At 44.3% G+C, this 12,423-nt stretch overlaps 1 protein-coding gene across 6 annotated transcripts in view; it reads right to left on the reverse strand.

Moving 5' to 3' along the window:
• Nucleotides 1–938: 938 nt before the first annotated feature.
• The window catches only part of ADGRG2 (adhesion G protein-coupled receptor G2), a 123,720-nt gene continuing 112,235 nt past the window's right edge, over nucleotides 939–12,423 (reverse strand). For all 6 annotated transcript variants that reach the window (XM_032592019.1, XM_032592021.1, XM_032592018.1 and 3 more), the window contains 5 exons: nucleotides 10,611–10,710; nucleotides 9,566–9,849; nucleotides 7,076–7,177; nucleotides 5,720–5,872; nucleotides 939–2,708 (listed from right to left, as the gene is read on the reverse strand). In XM_032592019.1, coding sequence (XP_032447910.1) covers nucleotides 2,530–2,708; nucleotides 5,720–5,872; nucleotides 7,076–7,177; nucleotides 9,566–9,849; nucleotides 10,611–10,710 — 818 coding nt within the window. In that variant the 3' untranslated portion in view covers nucleotides 939–2,529. The remainder of the gene's footprint in view (nucleotides 2,709–5,719; nucleotides 5,873–7,075; nucleotides 7,178–9,565; nucleotides 9,850–10,610; nucleotides 10,711–12,423) is intronic.

Here is a 12,423-nt window from a genome sequence, read left to right on the forward strand (position 1 = left end):
TTTTTGCTAAGAGCAGTCATGAAAAGCCATGAACAGCCTTCAGCTTTTGCTAAGAGCTCGCTGAAGTGAAGAGTTACTCTGTGGGATTAATGACTGCAGTGTGTTTTGGGGAAAAACACTTCTCAAATGTTCTGAGGAGATTCTTCAAATTCTGGTCAGTGCTGTGACACTCCTCGCCTCCTCACACTGGCACTTCTCTCCCTTTCGATGGAATCTCAGACTGTGACGCCAACTTTAAACTCAAGGGAGGATGCTTCCCAGGGACATTCTCTCCGTCCTGCCCCTTATCCGTGTGAAGTCAAAAAGGAGACAAGAGAATCTGGCTTAAGGCCCATGGCCCAGACACAAAACACAGCAGGAAAAATGAGGGGGCGATGGACAGGATCTAAAGAATGTTGGAATTGTGCATTCTTTGGTGTATGCTTTGATCACATCATGTGCAGGAGATCTGGTTTCTGAGCTCTCACGCCCAGACCCAGAGTAGCTCACCACCTTCCTCATCAGTGGAATCCTCAACATCTTTGGGGCAGCTGGGCATCATAGGAGAGGCTGCTCTAAGACCTCTTGTGGGATCGAGGCCAGTTTCCCCCATTGGTGGCTCCCACATGCTAATCGGTTCCCCAGAAACCCCTAATCCTGTCCTCACCTTCTCGAAATCCTACTGCTGAATGCTGAGGAAGCAGAGACATGGAGGGGATCTAACTCTGGGACTGTGTGGGCCAAAGGCAACATTTGTTAAAGAGGGAATCTTGAAAGAGATCAAGAGGAAAATGAAAAGGCGACCTCAGAAACTGATCTTGTGAGGAAGACCCTTGCTCGGACACCGCGGTGACTGTGTGTCTGCTGTTTGCCAGGAGATGTTACTGTCACGTTCATCTCAGTCAGGCCACTTACACGCCACGCCGCCAGGGAAAGAGACTGCAAACGCCTTCTCTTTGTGAAAGCTTTCAAACTCAAAGGACTTAGCTACAAATTTATTTTGGCGATTTAACAGTTTTGTCGATTTTAACATAAATACAAGACAATTAAATAAATCAGAGAAGAAATATTGCAAAGGCAAATCGGCACTCACAGAAGTGTATTACATTATTACTGTGGTTAACCTGGAATACAACATTCACTTGAACTATATGCAAGGGAACCTTCGTGAAAGGCCTAACTAAAGGGTTTTGCAATGTTCCTAATAAGGACCTACTCGAGACATTGCTCAAACAGCTGTAGGTGGGAAGCAAGATAAGCCCTCTATAACTAGAAACAATCAGGCTTTGATACGTATGGAAACAAGAGCATTGAAGGATAGGTCGTGTTCCCAATAGCTGCTCCCCCTTGTCACTATACATTCTTCAAGACTTCACACCTTTTAAACAATAATCCTAGCTCTGGCTGGGCCAGAGCGTACCAATCATGACAATTAACAAAGTACTACGCAGTTGCCTTTTAAAGAGCAGCAATATGATTATTTTCCCCCATACACACCTCCCTTAAAAAGTAATCCTACTCTACTCCCCTTTTCTGAAAGGCTCTGGGGATTTGAGAAGTGGCAGTGTATGTATCTCTTCCACATTCACAATTTTCCTGACAGATGGTCTAGATTACAGTTCCATCCCTCTCTGTGGCCAAGGTGCTAAGCTAAACGTCTTGGTGCAGATTCCCTAATCTGGTGATTAGGCATGAGGTCAGGAGACGGGTGTTGGTATTGGGTGCCGCGTGTGGGTGTACAGATGGTACCCTGCACAAGGGTGCACCCAAGAGGATGAGTGAGGCTAAAGCATGGCCCCCACTCAGTATGCCAAGCCATGAGCCCTTGGGGCTGTGTCTGCCCAGTGGGGGCACCTTTTTCCAACTCGCTCAAAGGCACTATATGAGCTAACTGTGGCACTGTCTGCTTACATTTTGTCCAGTCTGGCTGGCATCATTAATTTCTTGATTTCAATGAGGCTTCTGTATTTCACATCCCATATCATCTCCAAAAGGAGCTTTAGAATTCACTGAACCATCAAGGATTTTCTGAATTATCACATTAGACACAAGAACACAACCACGATTCTACAAAGAAATACATTTACACGGTAGAAAATAAATACAAAAGACGTGGAAGATATCTGACATGTGGGTCACTAGAATTCAGCTTATTTACAACAAATGCATGCACAACTCAACTCACCAACAGGCTGAAGTCAACAGTTGCTTTCTGGGACGTTATCAAAGATGACTTCGCCTCTAAACTGGCTGGAAATGAACTACTTTGATTTTCAAGAAGTCTTTCTTACTCTTACTGTGTTGTTTAAACCTACTCTCCTCTTAAAAGGAAGGATAAAAAAAACAAACTGCAAATGTCTAAAAACCATGTCTAAAACCTCTTGGCTTCCTCTTCCAATAACCATCGCCCTTCAATTAGCAAATGCTCCTCCAGAGGTTGCCGAGTATAAAATTAGTTGATTTTCATACATCTCACATTGTGTAAAAGATAAAATTGGACATTTCACACTGTCAAGCATCATGCTTTGATTTTAGAAAAAGGAATCACATTTACTCAATAAAGTGTAAGCTTCCCCGCTTTGAAGTCCTTCTGAGAGCGATACGGCTTTTCCCATTGCACGGATCTTCTTTCTCGTTAAACATGTGCTGCTTTCCAGTGAAATCATGAAGGCACACATCTCCGTTCTGAACACTGAAAGAAACCCCGTTCTTCTCTGAAGACGCATTCCCTATATAAGGAAAACAAAATTGGTGTCATGGAGTATCCACAGAAAGCAATTAAAAATAAACTTAAGCATCACTTTATTCTGAAGTAGGCACGTGTAGTATGGTTTTTTAAAAAATATATTTGTTTTTTACTTTGCATTCCTTCCCTAAGGCCACTCAAAGTAAGCAAAATAAACTGGGGAATAAGTCAGAAGCCAGTTCTCTGTGGCATTTTTTTTTAAATTTTTTTTTCAACGTTTATTTATTTTTGGGACAGAGAGAGACAGAGCATGAACGGGGAAGGGGCAGAGAGAGAGGGAGACACAGAATCGGAAACAGGCTCCAGGCTCTGAGCCATCAGCCCAGAGCCCGACGCGGGGCTCGAACTCACAGACCGCGAGATCGTGACCTGGCTGAAGTCGGACGCTTAACCGACTGCGCCACCCAGGCGCCCCTGTGGCATTTTTTTTTTTAATGAAACGGTCGAAAATGAAGCAAAGCAATATATGTGATTTGAAAAGGCCCATTTCCTAACTCTGGTTGATCATTATCGATCCTATGTGTAGTGTATTGATCGCATATCGAGCATATGTATAGTATAACCTGTGATATTCTGGTCTCCCCCAAAAGGTAAAGGTTAACAGAGATCCCCATAGGTCCCCTGACAAGGTTCCTAGTTCCTTAAGATTCCTATGAAATAAAACCTTGTACCAGAGAAACCCAGAGCAAAAACAGTTATGGCCAGGAAAAAAAATCATCTCTCGTAGACCAAACCAGCCCCTCTGACTACATCAGGACAGGACTGATTCCCAAGAGGAAGCTACCAATGACAACCTCAGAGTCTAGGCCAGGGTGTAGCTGGGCATTCTAGAGACATCGAAGTTTGGACCTGGGCCTCCCGTACCGCAAGCAGGCCCCGAACTGTGTGTGACCATTATACTATTAGGAGACAATGTAGAAAGCTGAATAATAAGCCCATTTTTTTAGTTCAGGCCATAATTGTAGTAATAACGGTAAGAGTGCCGAGAACTTTGTAAGTATTATCTCGTCACACTGCAGGTTGAGTGCGATTATCATCCCCATTTCACAGACGATGAAACAACGGTTTCAGAAGTCAAGTGCTTGGCACAAGGTTATACAGCTCAGAATTGATGGAGTCAACATGTGATGTTTCTTTCAAACTGTGAGCTTGTGGCCCCACGTGCCTAACAACACGGCTGCTGGCACCAAGCCCGTAGAGCAGAACTAAACATGTCACACACCAACAGGGTGATAGATAAGCTCAACTAGGGCATGTGACTGTCTGAGGCAGCTATCCTGACCTAGGCATTTTGGTCTGAGGACATCTGGTGCAGGGACAATTTCACCTGGTTGAAGAAACCATTAACCTTCCAGCTTCTTTTTTCAAATTGCCTGTCCCATCCCTCATCCATCCCAGATCCTGGTGTGTAGCCCGAGGAGTCAGGGAGGTCTATTGGATGAGCATGTCACGTGGTATTAAAAACCTGGCTGTTTTAGGGGCGCCTGGGTGGCTCAGTTGGTTAAGTGTCCCGCTTCGGCTCAGGTAGTGATCTCAGTTGGTGGGTTCGAGCCCCGCGTTGGGCTCTGTGCTGACGGCTCAGAGCCTGGAGCCTCCTTCAGATTCTGTGTCTCCCTCTCTCTCTGCCCTTTCCCTGCTCCCTCCCTTCCTCCCTCCCTCTCTCTCTCTCAAAAATAAACAAACATAAAAAAAAAAAAACTTGGCCATTCTGGTGGCCCAAAATGTACCCCCACCCTCACTGGCAGCCATCAAAAACAGCTGTGCAAAATGTGTTGCTTCAGTCAAATCTGACTCCCCAAAGGATGGATGGCAACACAAGCTAGGCAAATGAGGCTTCATCTCTGAGTTGTTTCTAGAATATGGAAAAATCTGGCTTTAAGACCTCCAAACATTTTGGTCCAAGCTAATAGGCTCTACTGATATGTTGTGATTCTGAGGATTCATGATGGCTTACCTCATACCTCCGATTTCTCTGCTTTGAACTTGCTTTCTCATGCTAACAACTTATTAACCAGCCCTGAAGCTACTGCCTGTACTCTGTTTACCTGTATCGAGTCATTCCTGACACAGCCATTTGGCACAGAAGCCAGAGCTCTTACCCTGGTAGCAGAGCTAAGGCCATGTGGTAACTGTTTCCCATCTTCTACAGCAATGGTTCTCAGTGAAGGGGGGGTGCGTGATTTTTACCCCTCCGGGGACATTTCATAATGTCTGAAGGCATTTTTGGTTGTCAAAACTGGGGGGTGAGTGGGTGGGTGCTACTTGTATCTGGTGGGTGGAAACTAGCATGTTGCTAAACACTCCCAATTGTAAAGGACAGCCCCCCCCCCCCCACAACAGTTATCTAGCTCCAAATGCCAATTGCGCCAAGGTGGAGAAACCTCGATTTAGAGGCACCCTATTGTATTTTTGAATTCTATATAAACAAGCAGGACCTCCCATTTTTGGAGGGTTGGAAAATCATGTGGTATATACACCTTCTCACAAACTTATTTGAATTCGTCATAAAAATAACTAATGTCTTAAAATGATGAATGAAGGCCGGGGCGCCTGGGTGGCTCAGTTGGTTAAGCGTCCCACTTCGGCTCAGGTCACGATCTCACGGCTTGTGGGTTCGAGCCCCGCGTCGGGCTCTGTGCGGACAGCTCAGAGCCTGGAGCCTTCTTCGGACTCTGTGTCTCCTCTCTCTCTGTCCCTCTCCCGCTCATGCTCTGTCTCTCTCTCTCTCTCAAAAAGTAAACATTAAAAAATGTTTAGATCATCATCAAGTCCCATCATGAAAAACTAAATCCTAAAAAAGTAAAGGTTTTGGTATTTGCTCTAAAATGAGTAAGTCTGGATGAATAAACCTTTTCTTCTATAACGGAACCGCATTGTGATCCACTAGTCCTATGTAATTTTTCTCTTAGCTGAGCAAAAATGTCATTAAAGGATAAAACTACTTTAATAAAAACCAACACTAGCTTGAGACATACTATATTGAGACATACGTACCGTTCCCGCTCACAAGTCCCGAGCAATCGCTATTCACCAGCAGCGTGGTGGAGTGTGTGGAGTTACTGTTTGACTGTAAGGAATTTGAAGAGCTGGACACTCCTTGGTTTACGGTCTGCTTCTTTAAACCATTAGTAGCAGTTTTACTCCAGTCTATAACAGAATAAGCATTTCAGAAAAGCCAGATGGAACGCTGAAGCTCAAATGCAAGAGACAGATCATCGCAGTATAACCTGTTCTATCTAGCAACTGATCTCGCTTCCATTTCTTGCAAAGAACTCACACATTTCACAAGGTGGTGTGATAAAATGTATTTTCATTGAAGACTATATACATCTGTGCTTTAAATGACTTCCTGGTTAGAAGTAAGCTATATTCTCTTGGACTGAAGTCCACACTGATTTGATTGTGTCTGTAAATATCCCCTGAATTAGGTAGTAGTCGGGAGCCCAGGACTATCTTAACAAGAACACAAGACAACTGTGTTGTGATGACTGATGGCTCTTCAACGTTTTAGAAGAACCGCACCAACTGTACTGCCATTTTCTGAGTACAGATCTCATGCCACCAGATCTTTGCAATATTGCAAAGGTTGTGTTCATGGGTGGTATTCGTGTAAAAGGAATTTATTTTTCCAAACAGTACTTCATTTTTCTTATTTTCTTGCAAATGAGCAATGTGCTCTACAATTCGGCAGAGCGTACCTGAAAATAACTTCAAAGTAACCAAAGGTATGCTAAAGCTTGTATACAAAGACTTGCCTGCTAACAAATGAAGCAACTGACCACTGGGACCTGTGGTAAAAAGGTTGAGCCAAGACATTTTTTTATAAGAAAATAATATGCTTTATTAAAGAACCATAGAATTTTTAGAATGTTCTTATTTAATTTCCAGTTAGTTAATAGCGTATGTAATGTTAGTTTCAGGTGTACAATAGAGTGATTCAACACTTCGATACATTACCCGGTGCTTCTCACAAGTGCCCTCCTTAATCCCGCCACCTATTTAACCCATCTCCCAACCCCCCAGGTTGAGTTAAGACTTAACAAGTTCTGAAAGCAAATATCAAAACTCACTTTGTGTAAATGGAAAAACTGAGCTCAAAAGGAAATTCTAAAAATTGCACTCTTGTTTCATGTAAGAAGCAACAAGCCCATTCATTCTATTGCTCATGAGGCTCCCAGTTCCCAGACGGGAATAATTATTTTTTAATTCACTAGATTTTATTCCCTAACGTTCACAATTGGGATCTGTTCACTGATTTCTAGATCAGACGGCCTTTTGGCATTGATTGCTTTAGATCTTAACTTCTGTCTTTTCCTCAGGATTTAAGAGGAGAAAAAGGTAAATCTTTACCAGAATTTTCAGCCAGCCGTAACTTTCCACAACAAAGGTACCGCCTCCATTGCTTTCTGACGTTCTCTTTCGCTACACAGTAAAAGATGAATATGAAAAATCCTACGGAGGAAAAAAAAAGTCACATAATTCCAAACTAAGACCTGAATATCATGGGCTTCCTTTGCACAAAAGATAAAATATTTGACAGCTATAGGCAAAGTGAAATTTTGTGAATAAAAAAAAAAAAAAGTCCAAAGTCCTGAAAAAGTTTGCTATTGAAAGGCACTACTGGGGCGCCTGGGTGGCGCAGTCGGTTAAGCGTCCGACTTCAGCCAGGTCACAATCTCGCGGTCCGTGAGTTCGAGCCCCGGGTCGGGCTCTGGGCTGACGGGTCGGAGCCTGGAGCCTGTTTCCGATTCTGTGTCTCCCTCTCTCTCTGCCCCTCCCCCGTTCATGCTCTGTCTCTCTCTGTCCCAAAAATAAATAAACGTTGAAAAAAAAAATTAAAAAAAAAAGAAAGGCACTACTTATAAAAGTAATGATAACTCCGTATTTCCAGAATTAAACTGTCCCTCCTCTCACATCCTGTCCTTGGCCTTCTCTACCTTTGCAAGTACAAGCCATCCACTCAGGATGCCAGCTCACACCGAGGCTCCTACCTCCCCAGCCTTCCTTCCATATTCATCCAGTTTCATGTTCTGTCAAGTGCCACATCCTTGTCTGTCTCAAATCCCTGACTCATCTTCTCCAGCCCACGGCTGAGTCCCAAGCCTGGTACCCTGCGGTGATGTCCTTGTCTGCCTTCCAGCCTCTCTCTAATCTGCTCAAGGAAACTGTCCACTGGCGACCTTGGCCACAAAGAGAGCGACGCTACAGACCTGAAGAGGCACGCAGGCTCTGCCTCCCACCCGCCTTCTTCCTGGTGATGCAGGCACGGGGCTGCCAGGCTTTTGCCAGTCAATATTTGCTGAATGAATGGACAAATTCTGAATTCTCCCTCTCCTGAAGCCCCAATCTATCTACTTGAAAATCTTGCGTTTTAAATCTCAGGTTTGCTTCTAGTAGGGTACACTTTATGTATTTGCCACCCTGGGCGGCTACCCTTGGCCGCCTAAGGAGAGAAACAGCGTGCATGGGAGAGACCAAAATGGGCCTACCTAAGTCCCAAATCAGAACCTATACACATCTCTCCTTTAATGGACCCCAAAGCCCTGTGAATTAGGCATTCGTTCCTTTTCAGAAATGAACTGATACCTTGCTTTCGTCCATTCATATTCTAATGAGGAGACATTCTAGGGAAATGAAGACAAAGAGGCAGGTTCAGTTTCCACATTAAATATATGAGGATGGGTACCTTGCTTTCGTGTTTGTGAGTGGTGCAATTTGGGCATTTTTTTTTTCTTCTAGCATGCCATTATGGCAGATAAAGCTTTTCTGTTTACTACCATGTAGCGTAACACCTGGATGTACCAATTCAGAAGCTGGTACACTGTTAAGTCAAAATTAACAACCGTATGTAACCGACAAGCATATTAACTGGCTTCCTCCAAATCAGAACGGATAGCCAAATCAGGCATTTGAAGTCAATCACGGGTTGGGATTTCTTGGAAAGCCAGCAAAATGATCCACTGCCTGACAGAACTACAGGAGGACGCTATGGGAGTTAAAAGCAACAAACAGGAAAAGATGAAAACAAGCGGATGAGAATGCAATTAAAAGGCATCCCAACAGAGGATTTGGAATAAAAAGAAACCAAGAGACATGAATTATCGTTATTGTAATGTAAACCTATTAGGCTGCTTAGCTTTTAATGCCAAAGCACTTCCATTAAAAATTAATTACATCTGACAAGTCTTTTATAACACTGATCTGAAAGAGGTAGTAATTTTGCTTTTCTGAACAACACAACTGGACGGGCTCTGACACGGCTGCAGCTGGGTCTCAGTCACAAACGGGACGCTGCAAAGGAGATGCCCAGAACCTGCCCCTGTCCTGCGGGGGGTGGCCCGGCACAGTAGCTTCTCAGGATCAGCCACTGGGCCAGGCTGCGGCCACTGGGGTCTGTCTGTTGACTTCACATTTATCACTACCTGCAAATCAAGCACAGACCTAGAAGGTTGGAGCGGCAGGACGTCACAGGGACATTTATGGTACGCGCGCTCTTCTGTATGCATGTTTACCTCGATCAACAGATTTAAAAAAAAAAAAAAAAAAAAAAAAAGGAACCAAGTGAAGGAAGAGTGACTCCAGAAAGAGCTCCTGGCAGGCTCCCCTCAGTATGTTCCCTCCGAGGAGACGATCTGGATAAGAAGGAAAAATACCCCTTGCTGAATTTACTGAATGCCTTTCTTCCAAGGATCTTAAAGCATGCCCCACCTTGGCAAAGATAAATCTGTTTTTCAACAAATCGGTCTTAAGCTCTGAAATAAGCCACTCTGCGGATGCTCTTTTAGATAGCTTTAAGTTCCACTGGGATCTTTCATGTGTATTTAGCGCCGAAGAACTTACCTTGTAGGGTGTTAAAGATTGCAAAGAGATACATGAAGGTGACGTTAACTGGTCCCCAGGCAAAGAAGGCAAAACCCCAAGTAATGCCCAGCAAAAACGTGAGGCCGGCAACGCTCCTCAGGTCCTGAATACTGGTTTTTCGCTGGGCTCCGAGTTGTTTCTTCTTTTTAATTCGACAGAGCTGAACCAGGACCACAATGAACATGCTGATGTTCAGCAAGAATATCACACAGAAATATCCCACAACTGTAATATAGAATACAGCATTGCTGTTGATCCAGCAGCTGGAATTTAGGGGGGGAAAACAATGGGGAACGTATTACAGTGCTGCAGCATGGTTCAAGAGGATACAATGAATCTATATCGTTTTACTGAAACATTTCCTAAAAGTAGAAGAAGGAAAAAAAAGATAAAACCACTGTTCTCCAACAACCACTGAAAGCTCTAGGGAAAAAAGAACTAACAGTCTATTTTAGGACACTTGGTTATTACAAGTATTTAAAAGACATTCTTTGAAAACATTCAGGATTTTACCCCCTTTAAATACTAGTAACTCTATTCCATGAGTCTTTACTAATGTAATATAGCAGGTATTTCATATGTATCAGAGGCTTAGAAAATTATTTTCAAAACACTTTTTTTTTTTAGAGAGAGAGCAAGCGACCATGAGCAGGGGAGGGAGACAGAGAGAGACAGAGAGAGAGAGAGAGAGAGAGAGGATCTCAAGCAGGCTCCATGCTCAACGTGAAGCCCGACGTGGGGCTCGATCCCACAACCCTAGGTTCATGACCTGAGCTGAAATCAAGAGTCAGGTGTTCAACCGACTGAGCCACCCAGGCGCCCCACCCATTTGTTTTTGTAATACTTAAGTAGTAAAGCAGTAGCATGGCATTTTCAACTAGCTTATCTCATTACATACATAACTGGGAAGGCTGCTACAAATGTTACTGGATTTTGTTAGGGTGAGAGTCAGGGTCGATACGCTTTCTTGGAGAATTCTGTTTTTCCAGTTCACTTCACATTCCCTCCGGGGCTTTGTACTCACAAGTCATCCGGTGAGCCATTAGGGAATTTCCCATAGGATCCAAGGCCATAGTTATTTGGAGATATAGCCAGGACGACGATCACAACCACAGCCGGTACCCCTGGAAGATGGGAAACGTCAGTCACGCATACTTCTAATAACCAAGGTGCTGAGGATAAAGACTACAGATCACGTGCTATTTTCCTCTGGTAGCAGACTGGTGAGCTGTTCACCCAAGGCACTTTCTCTTCCTCCTGGGCACACGGTGGACATCTCCCAGCCTGCTTTGCAGCTAGGTGTGTGTGGCCGCATAACTAGGTCTTGGTCGATGGGATGTGGAAGATTTGCTCCACCTCTAGGCCTGCCCCATAAGAACTTCCTGTGAAATCCTCTACTCTCTTTCCTCCCAAATTCAGGGCAACTTTGGAAGTCCTGTCTTGAGGCAGAGTCTCCAGCAGCTTGGATCCTGAATAACGGCAAGGCCAGAGACTTCTCCACTCCTGCTGACTGGACTGTGCATGAGAAATTATCTTCTCCTGAGACTTTTTGTCGGCCACACAGCTAGGGTTTCCCTTAACTTACACACATCTGGGATGTAATTTTGAGTCTCAGGTGGCAGGCAAAGGGAAGGACTCCAAAACGTAACCCAAATAATCCACACATTAGGGTTACCAGCGACTCCTGGCAGATCTTACATCATGAACCCCAAATCTTCAGTTGATCATCTGGAACCCATTGATGGATTGAGGAGCAGACCTGGTTGATTTGAGGATGCTGACTACAGTGGCTCTCCAAAAGGCCTGCTGGCACTTCCACTGAGAGAAAGCACGAGAAGGCTCTTCCCAGCTTAAAATGGCGTTTGGCTGGGAAGGAGTCCCTCTCATCCCCCATCCCGTCACCTCTCACTCCAGTCCCCGGGGACATCTCACACTCTGTGCACACAGACCGACCTGACATCCAATCTCAAGGCCCTGGCAAATACAAAACAATTTCTCCTCACGGGTTGGGGTGCCTGGTACAATCTAACGTAGTATTTCATTTAATTCTTTTCTATTTGCACCTTACAGAGACACTGACATGTGATGGCTTCCTAGGTGAGACACTTGCCTAAAAATAAAATATCAGGGTTGTGGAGCTCGTCTAGGACCTTTGGGAATGCGGCCTTTTGGTATTCACAAAGACAGAATCCATGCCCAGTGTCAGAAGCGGGGACTTATTTTTCTGGGGAGAAGTGACTTATCTTTCCGGAAAGGTGTTCTGTTATTCTTGACAAAGACAGAATGGCAGGTGCAGTGACAAGGGCGGTGAGTGGTAAGGTTTTTAAAAGCCCTCTTGGTGATTCTAATGTGCAACCAATGTTGAGAACCACTGCCTTAAATTCACCACATCAAGGAGGGAAACTGAGAGTCAGACGCTCCAAAGTAGCAGGTGACCCCAAAGTTATGGATGACGTGATCACAGGTGTATAAAAATATACGTAGGAAAAGCTAGGGAGTGAATGAATGAAAATACTCACAGGGGTTCCCAGTGATTGGCCTGCCTACTGTCAGTACAGGCAGTGTTTTGTTTACTTTTCCTTTTTTTCTTTGCAGCATTTTCCATACTTTATTACAATCAGGTAAAATTTGTATTTGAACAAAAGGAATATGTAGCCTGAAAAAGGGGAGTGAGTCTGGGCGAGATGGTGGCCATAATTCAGTGGAAAGGAAATGCGTAAGAATACAGAGAGCCAGTCTGGGCTGTTGTCAAGTTGTGTGGATTGGGTAAATCACGTTACCACTTTGAGCCGGTTTCTTCACCCGATGTTAGTAATAACGGCCTTGTGCTAACCTCA

The sequence above is a fragment of the Lynx canadensis genome, chromosome X (assembly GCF_007474595.2).
Source record: "Lynx canadensis isolate LIC74 chromosome X, mLynCan4.pri.v2, whole genome shotgun sequence".
NCBI classification, from domain to species: domain Eukaryota; kingdom Metazoa; phylum Chordata; class Mammalia; order Carnivora; family Felidae; genus Lynx; species Lynx canadensis.